This window comes from Balaenoptera borealis (genome assembly GCF_965194805.1).
Source record: "Balaenoptera borealis genome assembly, chromosome: 9".
Taxonomy (NCBI): domain Eukaryota; kingdom Metazoa; phylum Chordata; class Mammalia; order Artiodactyla; family Balaenopteridae; genus Balaenoptera; species Balaenoptera borealis.
In genome coordinates, this window is record NC_138873.1 from 64,788,180 (window position 1) to 64,802,444 (window position 14,265).

General features: G+C 33.8%; 1 protein-coding gene across 7 annotated transcripts in view; it reads left to right on the forward strand.

Moving 5' to 3' along the window:
- EPHA7 (EPH receptor A7) overlaps positions 1 to 14,265 on the forward strand; it is a 167,274-nt gene that overhangs the window by 126,108 nt on the left and 26,901 nt on the right. For 4 of the 7 annotated variants that reach the window (XM_082406314.1, XM_082406317.1, XM_082406319.1 and 1 more), the window contains exons 6-7: positions 7,818 to 7,942; positions 10,781 to 10,964. In XM_082406314.1, the coding sequence (XP_082262440.1) occupies positions 7,818 to 7,942; positions 10,781 to 10,964 (309 nt within the window). The remainder of the gene's footprint in view (positions 1 to 7,817; positions 7,943 to 10,780; positions 10,965 to 14,265) is intronic. The other 3 variants (XM_082406318.1, XM_082406315.1, XM_082406316.1) reach the window with 1 other exon arrangement.

The following is a 14,265-nucleotide window of genomic DNA, read 5'->3' on the forward strand; positions in this document are numbered from 1 at the left end:
TACGTTCCTTCTAAATGACTTAACCTTAATGTCTTTCTGTTTAGCTGGTATATATAAAATAGAGAGTATAAATTATGGAAATTGGTCATTTCTAAATGATTGAAATTGAATAAAACCTGTCAATATTTAAAAGCCTAACATTTGCTAGCATTTATTATAGACAGCCCTGGAATTCCACATTGAAATGACAATTTATTTTCCTGCCAAAGCTTCAGAGGAATTGATCTCAGGCTTAGCTGTACAGCAGCTTCATCTGAGGACCATTTGAAAAATAATGAGGCCTGAATCTGATCTCAGGATCAGAGTATTCTGGAATGAGTCCCAGGCATCAGTAAGTCTAATACAGACAAACTAAGTATAGGATCATAATAAATATACATATATATATGTATTTCTTACCATGTCGCAGGAGTGGTTTTAAGTATTTAACATGTATTTATATACTGATTTCCAGAACAATTCTATTTATGAAGTATGCACTCTGATTAAAGCTATTTTAAAGCTGAGAAAACTGATGCTCAAGAAGTTTGGTTCCTTGTTCAAGATTGCACAATTTGCCAATAAACGCTGGAACCTAGGTGCACACCCAGTAGACTGGCTTTGAGCCCATGCTCTTCAGTCCTTCGCTCTACTGCTTCTCCAAATGTCCTGCCTTCAAGGAGCATCAGAATAGCTGAGGAGACAAACAACTATGAAATAATTAAACATTACATTGTGTAGTACTGTCAGCAAGGGAAATAGGATTTTGGGGAAAAAATAATAAAATAATTCTGTATTAGCCGAAGCAGAGGAAGAATGATTCAGTGAGTTGTAACTTTTTTGTGGAGGCCACTAGAGAGAAAATCATGGATCCAATCTTGAACCTGGCTCTGTTATTATTTAAGATAATAGGAGACGACTATAGTTATTTATAGGCATCTGGTCAAATATATCAGTAGTACATTCACAGAATGGAATACAACACAGCTGATTAAAGAGTGATGCAGATATGTATGTGTTGAATGATACAAGTTATAAAATACAAGACAAATGAAAAACATCAGGGTTTTGAACTATTAGAATAATATCATCCCTGTTTTTAAAATATACATACTTTTGTATATATCTAGACTATTTCTGTGAGGATACCAAAGAAACTACTAAAAGTAGTTGCTTTAGGGAAGGGTAACTTTGTGACATGGGAACAAGGTTCAGAGGAAGTCTCCCTTTTCACTATATTCTCTTGTACCGTTTGAATTTTGTTGCATATAACATGCATTTGCCATTTTTAAAAAAGTAATTTTAAAAATCTCTGCTCAGATTGACCTCTTCTGGTATCTGCAGGTTCTAGGACTACTACCTATTGAGTAGACCCCTAAGGGTCTTTTCATCATTATGGCCCATCATGGAGTCTCAACACATGCTAAGTGTGTGACTTAGCTTTCCTGCTTCTAGTGCCTGCTCTCAAGAAGTGCCAGCACCTAGAATTATTGCAGCGTAGTTGAAAAAATATAGGGATTGGAATTTGAAAAATGTGATTGAATCCAAAATCTGCCCCTTTCTGAGTGGATGCTACTTAATTTCTGTAACCCTTAGCTTTTCCACCAGTAAATAGAACAACACTACCTACCTGTACGGTTGTAGTAGGGAAGAAAGGAGATATATATATATATATATATATTTTTTTTTTATATTTATAGCAAACTGTAAGTTTCTATAGAAATGCCACCATGCCCTGCATCGAGTAAATGCCAAACAAACATTTGTTGAGTAGAACTGAGCTAGGAAAAAGTACTAACTGTTGATTGAAAAGATAGGTGACATGTATGACTCAATATCAAGGGCTCCTTAACCCTGCTGGATTGTCATGTTAGGTTATCATTTAGTTATTCCTCTGTGGGTAGGACTGGTGTGAATAATACAGCTGGTTCTGGGCAGCTGCCTAATTTATACCTGCTGTTTTTACAATATTCTATTTTATTTACATAGATAGTTACAATTACATTGTAATTCTATGAAAATGCAAATGCACCTGGAGTTACAAATTAACGGCCTCATCAATTCACATTTTACTCAGTACTTAAGCAGAGATGAGCAGGAGTCCAGATATGTTTTTAGAACCAGTTGCCACAGTGGCTTTCTCCACAGCCCTCAGCTCTTTGCCCTTTAAAGCACTTTACATAGACTTTCCAGGAGGTGCGAACTCGTATTGTAATTAATTAAACATTCCAAACAATTGGTTACTAATCATCTGATGATGGCAGAGGAAACTTTATTTTCAGAAAGATGTATTAGCAGATCATTTTTGCAAAGATGTTGTGACTGTTGCTTTAAAGAACAGCGCTATCCATAGTTGATCAAGTAGCAGAGTAGTGACGTTTGTTGTTCTGTGAGGAGTGTTATTACCCTACTGAAAAGATATTGACTTTACTCACAGTATATACTTGACTGGCACCCCAATCACGATGCTTTCTTTTTCCTGCTTTGTCAGTTCAATATCATTCATTTTTTGTTACAGAACTTTCAGATCTTATATTTTAGCTCTTATTCAAGTTGCCTTTTCAGTAATTGTTCTTAAATATATTTAGAAATCCATTCTGTGATATGTCTTATGTATTATATTGTGTATTTTACATTTTTGAATAAAACATCATCATTCTAATTGGTAGGTGATAGCTAGCAACGCAAAGAGCGTAATTTAATTTTGAGAAAGATCAATTCATTTCCCACTGATTTGTTCAACTGCTTATTATAGAATGAGATTTATGTTTGTTTTAGCCACAAATCAAGTTCCTCTCCAACCAAAAACAATTTTACAGGTACATATTGCAAATGGATTGCACATAATTCCTGCAGACTCCATTGCCCTTAATCCCTGTGCTTTAATTTTTAGATAAAATTTTGTATTTATTGCTCATGATATTATTACTGACCCTTTTTTGTTCACAGCCAGGAAATTGAAGTTTAGTGAAATCACGTTAGAATTTTTTACATATTCCTAAATACCCTAAAAATTGAATTGATATGTTACATGATACTCCACTGGATCATGTATACTTTTGGTCTACTCTTTTGTTATTGGAATAAATTTACATGTGTTTTTATACATTTGTTCTGTAGTGCAAAAATGAAACACCTATGGGGAAGAGTAAGAAAGCTAAAAGTTGTGTATTATAAAATCCTAAACTCCTAATAATACACACATTTGTTATTTCAAAGGATGACAAAAATGAGCTCCATACTATAAAGCAACAAAAGTGTTCAATAAAAGTCTATTATTCTATAATTGTCAGATTTGCATTTGATTGTGTTCTAAAGATGTTTTCATTTTCACTTTTTGTGTTTACCTAATGGAAATCTAATAAGTGTCAATGGATGTAACAACTTGAGGTGTGTGGTGAAAGGTCATTTCATACTTGTTGACCTATCTTTCCTGATTGTATTATTTAGAAATACAAATATTATTTTTCCACTCACCATTCTTTGTTGAAATTTAGTGGGAGAATTTATGTAGTGAAAATAATGACCAGTATAAATAAATTACTTTTAAAATCCAAAATCAAATTCATGAACTTCATTGAAGTACTACCACAAAAAAAAAAAAAAATTCTTCCAAATGTATGATGGAGATTTCTTTTCTATAAGACAGTGTGTTTTGAGTCCTAATCAAGATCAAAATTCCTTGATTCCATGTTATTTCAACATAAATTTCAACATATTGCATTATTAAACTATCCTATCACTAACCTTTTTTCACAGACTTTGTTAAAATTCCAGTAAATCTATTCTTTCTTTACTGTACGTATTAGTTTTCTATTGCGACCATAAATAGTTACCACAAAAACTTCAAAACAACACTCATTTCTTATCTCCCAGTTCTGTGGGTCAGAGGTCTGAACACGGCGGGGCTCAGCTGGAGCCTCAATTGCCAGCCTCTTGGGCTGAAGTCAAGTTGTCAGATGGGCTGGGCTCTTATCTGGAGCCTCTGGGGAAGATCCACTTCCAACCTCATTGATGTTGTCAGAATTCCAGGCCTTTGTGCTGGTACCATTGAGGTCTCCATTTCTCTGCCTCTGTCACCTAGGGCATGTCTTTGATCCTTAAAGGCTGCCCCCATACCTTATGTTCCCCACGTGACTCCTCCAGCAGTGGCGGGTTGATTCCTTCTCATGCTTCAGATCTCTCTGGCTTCACCTTTCGCAACATCTGTCTAGCCCTGGCTGGAGAAATCTCTCTGCTCATAAGGACTGATGTGATTAGATTGGGCCCACTTGAAAAAGTCCAAGATAATATCTTTATTGTAAGGTCTATCACCTTAATTACATCTGCAGTGTCCCTTTTGCCTTGTAATGTTGCACATTCATACATTCCAGAGATTAGAGTATGGAGTTTGGAGGGCCATTCGCTTACTATATTATGTTTTAAAATTGTCTTTTTCCTCACTTTATGCTAGGAAATGTTTCCATACATATAGGTAAGCTTAACATTGTGGGGGGCATAGGGTGAGGGGGAATGGAGCCCTTATGAGTACATTTCATCTTGTAACTTAAATATAATTTTTGTACTTGGATTTTAATTAAAAATTGATTAAGATCAAAGATCATGCATGAGTGCTTGAAGCTCAAAATCTGGAAAATGTTGACTGGTTCAGGTCTGTACATAAACCCACCATTCTTACTGATTATTTTTCAATTCAAAGCCTCATACTAAACGATCCTAGCCCACAAATTTACCTTTTAGCCTGTTATTTGACTTTTGCTTTTCTGTTGCATCAACGTTGTTTTTATACTGTTGAGATTTACCACTTTAAACCACAGAAAACATTTCTGTATTTCCTAAGATCGTCTTTCACTGTCATTTGTGTAGACTCCAGATATGTCCCCAATAATTCTTGAAAATATTTAAGGGCAAAACGTTCCATCTGTTTCTTCAGTTGAAATTAATTTTTATAGCTGAATATTTCTAGAAATTTAGGTGAGAAATTAATCTGTTAATCATTTTTTAGAAACTCTACTACAAATTCATGTTTAAAAGCTTGCCTCTCTGAATTTGTTTTCTTACATTTTCCAATGCAGGCAATTTACTATTGTCGATTACTATTTATTAGCTTCACATTAATTCCAATTACAAAAGATTTTATTTCACTTTGATAATTATGAAAATTATAAATGTCATAATACCTTATGGGTTGTTAAGTATGTATATGATTTAATTAGTTGTATGCATATTCTTTTCAAAATGAACTTCAGATTGTAGTTAATTGAATATTTTGGTGTAAGAGCATATTCTTAGTGAAATTGTTACAGTGTGATTAATTTAGCAGATCAAATATATTAACCATAGAAATCAATGTTTTTTAATATTTCTTTCAATTTTACTTTTATGTATAACTTTATCTGCAAATCATGACTGTTAGAATCTGATTAGCTTAGAGATATTTTTGTTTATAAACTGTATATCTTATGAGTTGTATATTCTCTATGCCTGAGATATTGAAACTCAAGGGAAAATATTATCAATTTTTATGTACCAAAGTGTTGTATTTGAAGGACATAAGGTAGGGAAAGATTTTTCCTACGTGCAATTTATCTATTCTCAAGGGCCATGTGCTAGTACTTCTGTCTCTGACTCTTTTAAATGTGTGGCTTGATACAGTATTAGCAAGGGATAAATTTTTAAAAATAAGAAATACACAGGAAATCAGGAGTATAGTCACTGACAGATATGGCTCTTTGTACAAAAGAGGGAAAATACATTGTAGAGTACTGCACCGCTAGTGCTGTGTTACGGGCTTCAAAATACTGTACATTTCAAATGTGTTTTTTGGCATCTTTCCCCCCATTTCCCAATTACCATCATTTTATTGGTAAAAGTTCTTTTTCCAGGATGAGTAATGAGTTTAATGTTAATGTGTAACTTGCAGAAATCATGTCTCATACTATACTTAGATCTTGCTGCAACATATTAGAGCTAAATGAGGTACATTTATACCCCAAGTCTCTGCCATATTTTGGAGGATTCAGTGTCTCGTCTCCCTCATCTTGCTGTTTAGGGATAGGAACTAAGCAAAGTGTTTTATAGTTTGACTTACACTGAAGATCACATTAAGCTATGTGTGTTGTTCAAAGAAGACCTAGAGATTGGCACCTACTAGTGCTCCCACCTATTTCCATTTAACCTGTTTCCAAATGGCACACATCATGCCGTAAACCCTGATCGGAGACCCAGCAGCCTTACTGAGTAATTTATGTATTAACTATTGCAGTATTCTCACCTGTGCTGCATTCTGTTTTTTACTAATTAAAATTAAAATACAGATTTTATGAATGGCTTTAAGTAAATTAGACTATTAGAGATTACTGGCTAAGTAGAATCTCATCTCACCATTAGCTGGGGAATGTGTTTCCCAAGGCTATGGCTTGGGGATGCAGCTTCTTAAACCACACAGTTGGCTGAGATGCTAAAAATGTTATGGGTGGAGAGATAAATTACTTTAGAAACAAGTTCTTCTTCGCTGCATATATCCAGGTTTTAAAAGTCGTGGCAAAAATAAGATTCCTTATTAGAAATTGGCTTCGTTGGAAACATATCAGAAACGCATTTAGTCTGTAAACAGTCTGTTGAGTACTTCAGCTGCATGCCCCTAAAGGGAAAGTTGTTCCACTTAATCTGCCCTAGTTATGCTTTTGTTAGTAATCTGAGAGGAAATGGGAGTCATGCATCTTCCAGGTCCTTCCCTCAAAATCGTCAAGCCAGACAGCAGTGACAAATGTTTTTCTAGACATTGATATAAGAAAATATTAAGAAGTAGAAGAAACAAAATAAAGCCAAAGGGATAAACATCAGAAGCTTGCTTAAACAGCTTTAGACCCATATAATTGCTTTTCTGTCAGCAGGATTATTAACAATTTTGGACATCTGAAAATTAAATTAACAGCCTGAAAATATTTTACAGAATGAGATAGAGCATGATACATGAAACATAATGACCCCACTGAAATTCAGCCAAGCCAATGCAGCTACTCATTTAGACAGAGAAGATAACTAGTTAATCGTCACTGAACAAATTAGACAGAGCAAATTAGTTTGCTACATTCCACAGTCTTAGCTACCAAAAAGAGTATATGCCACTAATTAGGATGAAGGAACTCTAGCATGTTATTATCTGTATATAGAGAGAAAGCAAAACTGTAGCTTGAATTGCTTCTATCAAAGCTTGAAGCCTAGGTTACGTAGGTATAAATTACATGTGGAAGAGTCTGTGTGTGTATGTGTGATCACGCACATATTTAAGTAACAGAAGCCTTACCATTTTCTCACACCTTAACCTAATGAAGTATAAAACACCCACACGCACACACACGCACAGACACACACGTGAAACATAAAAACATTATTTTAAAGTTTGATTCCTTTAATTGAAAATGAAAGTAGCCATTTAATATACTTTGGCACAGTATCAAGTTATTTGTTTCTTTTAAAAAGTGTACTGCTGTTGCATGTGAAATAAATATTTGGACTTAGAAATCATATTTTGTAGCCTTAATTAGCATTCCTTTGCTTAATTGTCATTCTCAGCCCCATCATTTCCATTTTTCACTAACTTGAACAATGCTATCTTCTGCTGTTTGCACTTTAATTTAAATTTCTATTAAGGTTTATGAACAGTAATAAGGTCCTGTTTGAATATTCATTAGCTTCTGAATTGTGAGCTATGAAAAGGTGCTTTCTTTTACCTTAATGAAACTGGCACAGCATGGGACTGATCAGTTGTGACATTTGATTTGAGGCATCCAGTGAATTTTCTCATTGTTTATTGACACATCTTGTCCAAACAGCTCCCTCGCAAGTGAGCGGAGTAATGAAGGAGAGAGTGCTGCAGCGGAGTGTGGAGCTTTCCTGGCAGGAACCGGAGCATCCCAATGGAGTCATCACCGAATATGAAATCAAGTATTACGAGAAAGTAAGTGCTAAGAACAGCTGAAACGTACCACCACGTACGATGCTCGGTGTGTCTTGTGTCATCCTACCGCACTGTCGACTAAAGCTGGTCATTATAACAGCTATTTGGAGCTGCTTCAAAATAGATAGTTAATTGTAACCACTTTTAATAACCCTCTCCCTGAATCTCTGGTTCATTATTATAATGATACTTTCTGTGTATTAAGTTTTTGTGTTATACAGATGAAAATATCCCACTAGTAGTATGTTTAGGTATTCAAGTTTTGATGTCCTCACGATTAGATATAGGATGTTTATTTAGTACCACAGAAACCACAGGGCCCAATGTGGTATTTTTTTTCCCTCTGTGTTTTCGAAAATGTTTCTTTTAGGGTGTCTGTTTGAGCCCTTGATGATTTATTTTACGTATGTGGTTTCGGTGGTAATGACGTGGCCTCAAATAATTTTGTAATTTGAAAAAATAAGAATATTTTCTGTAATAAATGTGTAGTGTTCTCCGAACTTCAGAATCAGGTGATGATATTTCACTCCTTTAAATTCCTCCTGAAATTTATTTCATATATGTTGTACTAATTATGTCTACTACTTCTTTATACCCTTCTCTCCATGAAAAAAATAGCATGGCTAAAACTCAAGTACTGCCCCTTTAATCCCCTATAATGGCTAAATTTTAGTAAGTAGTGACATATCTCAGTGTATGAGTGCATTTATTTCTGACCCATCTAGAGAAAGATAGACAGACAGACAGACACAACCCTGTTCACAAATTATTTTCTAGGCTGTACCTCTCAGAAAGACCTGATTCAAGGTTTGAAACATGGAAACTATTATTATTACTAATAGTAATAATAATAATAAGTGTTACTATTATTGACTTAATTAGCTGAAGTACTCTAATATACATAACCATTTTAACCATTTAGACAGAATTTCAAAATGGAAACGTAAAGCTTTGGAAATACCTGGGGACTGAATTGACTTGATTGAATCGTTTAAATGCATACAGTGCCTTGGCAATAGACACTTTTTTTTCACTTTGATGGAAAAACAGATAGTTTAAGATTAGTTTCAACGTTCAGATTAAGTTTACAATATTTTTACTTGTTATTTCCTTTATGAATGCGTAACTTCCATAGCCAAAGTTACATTTTAAATACCTCATTTTTGTACCAGAGAATACATTTCTTGTCTCATCAAATGTATTTCTAAGGGGATACTTGTTTTTAGTGTTGGGTTTGTTATGTCTGTTTTCCTGTGAACTCTGACAGTTTTAAGTCCCTTCTGAAATTTCATCAGATTTCAAAAGCAATGGGATACATTTTAAAAATATAAGTTAGGTGGTAAGTGAGAGAAAAGTTTCTTACAATGCGACACAATATTTTGCAAATCCTTGCTCTGGAATAAATTTGTTCAAATAGTTACTTTTCTATTTTACATGACAGAAACAGTGTATCTACATTCACTGAATTTTACAAATTACAAAATAATCTTACAAATAATACTATTGCTTTATAATGTATGTAAGCCTGTGATCTAATGTATATATCATTATGTCTTCTAATATCAGTTATGCCTAGTTCTTTTATTTGAGGTAAATATATATTTATAATATCAACTCTCATTTTTATAAATGATTATAATGAAGACAATTACAAGTCAGCTTCACTAAATCCAGTTTAAGTATACATTGATTTATGCTTTTGCAAATATCATCGTGAAGGTAAATCAAACAACGAAACCAACATTTTCAGATTTCACTGAATAGTTTTATTTCTAGACACAGTTGAGTGCAGGTATTTATTATTGAACAAGTAAGAACCCGTCTAGAATTGTATATTTTGATGAGTAGTTTTTATAACTTTTTTCATAAACAACACATTAGAATCATATCAACTAAGCTTTAAATTTTTATTCATTTAACTATTGTTTAGATGGAGTGTTTTATATTCTTGATTTTTTAATTATTCCATTCTTAAGCTTATCATATGTAATATGATAAACACATTTTTAAACTCTGCAAGCCTCAGTTTTCATATCTGAAAAACTGGGAAATTGAACTGAGATGTTTAAAATATTGCTAAATCATAAATTATATAACACTTTAAGTTTTATATTTAAGACATTAACTTTTATATTAATAGTTTTAACTTCAAGTATTCCATCAAATGCTATTTTGTAAAAGTGGTTTGATTCTGTGAGAAATACATTTTTCTTTTTTTTAGCCGCACCGTGCGGCAGGGCACGCACGACCAGGGATCGAACCTGTGCGCCCTGCAGTGGAAGCCCAGAGTCTTAACCCCTGGACCACCAGGGAAGTCCCCTGAGAAATGCAATTTTTAATGAAAACAATTGATATGTCACTATGCTGGTGGTATTAGCTAAGTTTCTTGATTTTATAGATGTCCATAAAAATTTTTAGCCTGTGGCTTTTTGCTTGTTGAATAACATTCAGGAACAGTATTAAGAGAACCACATTATGAAGTGAAGACCTCTACTAAACTGTAGATTTTACAAGTGTACTTGTGTCTTGGTCAAAAGGACATTTGATTATATTTATGGATAAATAGTTCTTGCCACTGTGCCCTCTACCAACAAAGCAAAGGCTCAACACATCATAAATGTTTTTAAAAAATTATTTCTCTTTGAAATTTATAGAACAAAGGCATGTGCTCACATTTACATTTTATATTATCTGAGAAACAACTCAGTGTTCCAATATTCCACAGGGTACAATGTAACCTTTATAAAAACAATGCAGCAAATTGAAATAAATTGCAAGAATTGGCTGTCAAATTGCCTGGTTGCAATCACAATTAAATATTCCCTGTATTGTTTCTAGGATCAAAGGGAACGGACCTACTCGACGTTAAAAACCAAGTCCACTTCGGCCTCCATTAATAACCTGAAGCCAGGAACAGTGTATGTTTTCCAGATTCGGGCTTTTACTGCTGCTGGTTATGGAAATTACAGTCCCAGACTTGATGTTGCTACACTAGAGGAAGCTACAGGTAAAATGTTTGAAGGTAATTACCATCTTTGGTTTGGATTCTTACTCTCTATAACTCTGGCATATTTTTTTTTCAGTACTGGGGGCGATGATTTAGTTCAAGATGATTTTTACTTTTAAAGGTGAATGTATATGCATATGTATATATATATTCTTTGTAAAGGTTATTCAGAATAATAATTTAAAATTTGCAGTTTTGTGATGTATACCCTTGTGACTCAAATTAGTTTCTTTAATACAAACTGGGTTTATTTTGAAAAGATGAAGTCAGAAACAGAGGCAGGACTTGTTCAAATGTGTATTGATAGAGACTGTTTTGGTAGACCCCAAAATGATCTTACTCTAGTTGTCAGTCAAAGCTGCCCCCAAAATGAAGCCAAATGAAGCCAGGAAAACCCCCAAATGAAGCCGGAAACCCCCAAATGAAGCCAGGATGTACACCAGGGTGGGCCAGAGAAAGGTGGTTTATAATAATCATGGTTAATTCAAGCTACTTACCTTTTAGCAATGATTTCAAAACTTGCCATTCAAGAAGAAGATCTTAGACCTTGTCATTCTTTTTATTTTTGTCATCTTCTTTCATTTTTATGAAATATTTCCAACATACTAAATGACATATTTAAAGTATATGTGAAATATTAAGAATAATTAATTGAATATCTCTGTATCTACCACTCAGCTTAAAAATAGAACATCAGCAATATCTCGAATCCCCTTTATCACTTTGTGTTTTATAATGCAGCATAGGAACATAACAAAAATACACGTGTCTATAGTGTATCACAAATAAGCAGATGTATCTTAGGACGCACGTCCCAGTCTACTGTCAGAGTGCATGTTTAGAACAGCTTGAGTACCACTGCTGGTTGTTATTCAGCTAGGTTGAAGCCTCAGAGTGTGTTTCTGTGTTTTGGAAGTTTTTGATTTCTCTCGATATTACTCAGACTCAAGGTTCACCCAGCTGTTACCTCCTCCTCTCCTTACCAATCTAGTGTTCCTGTGGACTTCTACACAAATATTAGCTAAAAAATATTATATGATTTTCTTTTCTCAATTTTTAATAGAAAATTTTTTAAATAAATTAAATCAATACAATTTTGATCAAAGAGTTATTTTGACTTCGGGAGAATATTTTTCTAGCTCTTTTAAAAGGTAGAATAAATTGGTAAATTCTTTTGCATTAGCCATTGCTTATGAAGTTTGCTAACAGTAGTCTTTTTTCAAAATATTTTGTTATATTTTTAAATTAAGCAGTAACTCTCAGAGCCTCAAATAATAAAACATATGTTGAAATAAATTTGAAATATAAATAATTTATATAGAATTATAGACACAAAAGTCATCAATTGAAAAAGATTTCACATAATATGATGTGATAAACTTATTATCATTATTCTTTGTCATCTTTTTTAAATGGAGTGTGTAAGATTAAAACTGAGAATATCTAAGTTCAATGGCCCCAAAAAATTACAGTGTTTTACACTAATATTTCAACATTTAAACATTTGAGTGGTCTTCTGTTAAATGTGTTGCAGTAGTTTTTCATTTAGACTGATCTCTTGATATTTTACTTTGTAATTTCTAATACAATAAAACAATTCAAACTATGTTTTTTTTCATATTCTAATGAATAGTTCAAACTTAAAGAACCATCAATCGGCTATACTTACCCAAACATTCTTTATCAGTTAAAGGTTTAGGTTTGAAAACTTTCAAAAATGAGTTTGTACATTTTCCTGACTTCGTAAATTAAGAATGTTGGGTCAAACTATTATTTACTAGTGCTGAGGTTCATAGATATTATTTTCATTATTTAACAATGAAGTAACTAACCCTCAGAGAAATTGAGATGAAGTAGTAGAACATGAATGAGCACATGAAATTAATGTTAAAAATGAATTTTGCATTAGAAAGGATTTGGTGATTTTTTATCATCAGAATAGTCTCTCCACTGGAAGGTCAAGTTGATGAAAGAACAATCCATATCTCCTTTTCTTACTTTAGTCTTGCCAGCGCCTAATATAGTGCTTGATGCATAGAAGGCAGTCAGTAAGTAAGCAAGAAAGGAATACCTCACAGTCATCAAAAAAACAGATTATCAGGATCAGTCGGAGCTAGTAGACATATTCCTGTTTTCACATTTCAGCTCTGCCATGTCCATTTGTGTGACTTTGGATGAGCTACTTCTCTGTGCAGAAGTTGCTAGGATAGCAGCACCCAGCTCTCAGAGTAGCCTGAGGATTAAATAAGTTAATGTACCCAAAGTGCCAAGTTCAGTGCCTAGCACACAGACAGTCTTGAATGTCAGCTTTTCTTATTTAGGACAGCCATTCTCAAGCCTTTTGGTCACAGGAACCCTTACAAGCTATTAAAAACTATTGAAGATCCCCAAATAGATTTTGACTATTTGGGTTATATTTATTTATGTTCACCACTTTAGAAATTAAAACTGAGAAATTTTTAAAACACAAATATACACAATACGCATTTCATTAGCCATCAGAGTGATATTATCACGTGTCATGTAAGTTCTTGGGAAACTCAACTGTGCACTTGTAAGCATGTGAGAGTGAAAAAGGCAAATAACATTAAATGAAAATAGTGTTGACCTTGCAGATTCCCTGGAATGTTCCTGAGGAACCCTCAGGGTTTCCCAGACACCTTTTAAGAACTACTGATTTAGCACACGTTACTGTGCTAAGAATTAGGGAAGTACAGAAACACATGACACATTTGATGCTCTCAGTTAGTGAAAAGAGAGAAACTTGTACACAAGTTCTGACCGTACAATTGAGCACTGGTAGAGTGCATGGCCCAGTGCTATCAGAGTGTCAGGAAACAGTGATCCTCTGTGCTAGGAAGGAGGGCAAGAAGGGAAATGCCACCAAAGAGAAGTTACCTGAGCACTGTTTGGAAAGAGAACTCAGATTATTCCATTGCACATACATCCTAAAATCCGCTTCTGCACAGAGCCAACGCTACTGTTTTCACAATTTTTAAATCATGGTGTAGTGATTATGACACATATAAATTACTTTTAAAATGTATTATCCATGAATTAAATGAAAATATGAACCATAAATTTTGACTATGTTAAGATTAAAGTGTGACCCTGAATATATATAAAAATATGTAAGTAAATATTCACAAACTCTAATTCATCATTCACCTGAGTTCAGTTTTCTCATTGGAGTTCTGTTTCTGAAGCTATGGGCAGAACAGAGCCTAAGACAAGCAAAAAATTAGACCCATGGGACAGATTGACTGAAAACAATTTCTACACATACGTGTTTAATTTTTTCCTTTCTCATGAACAA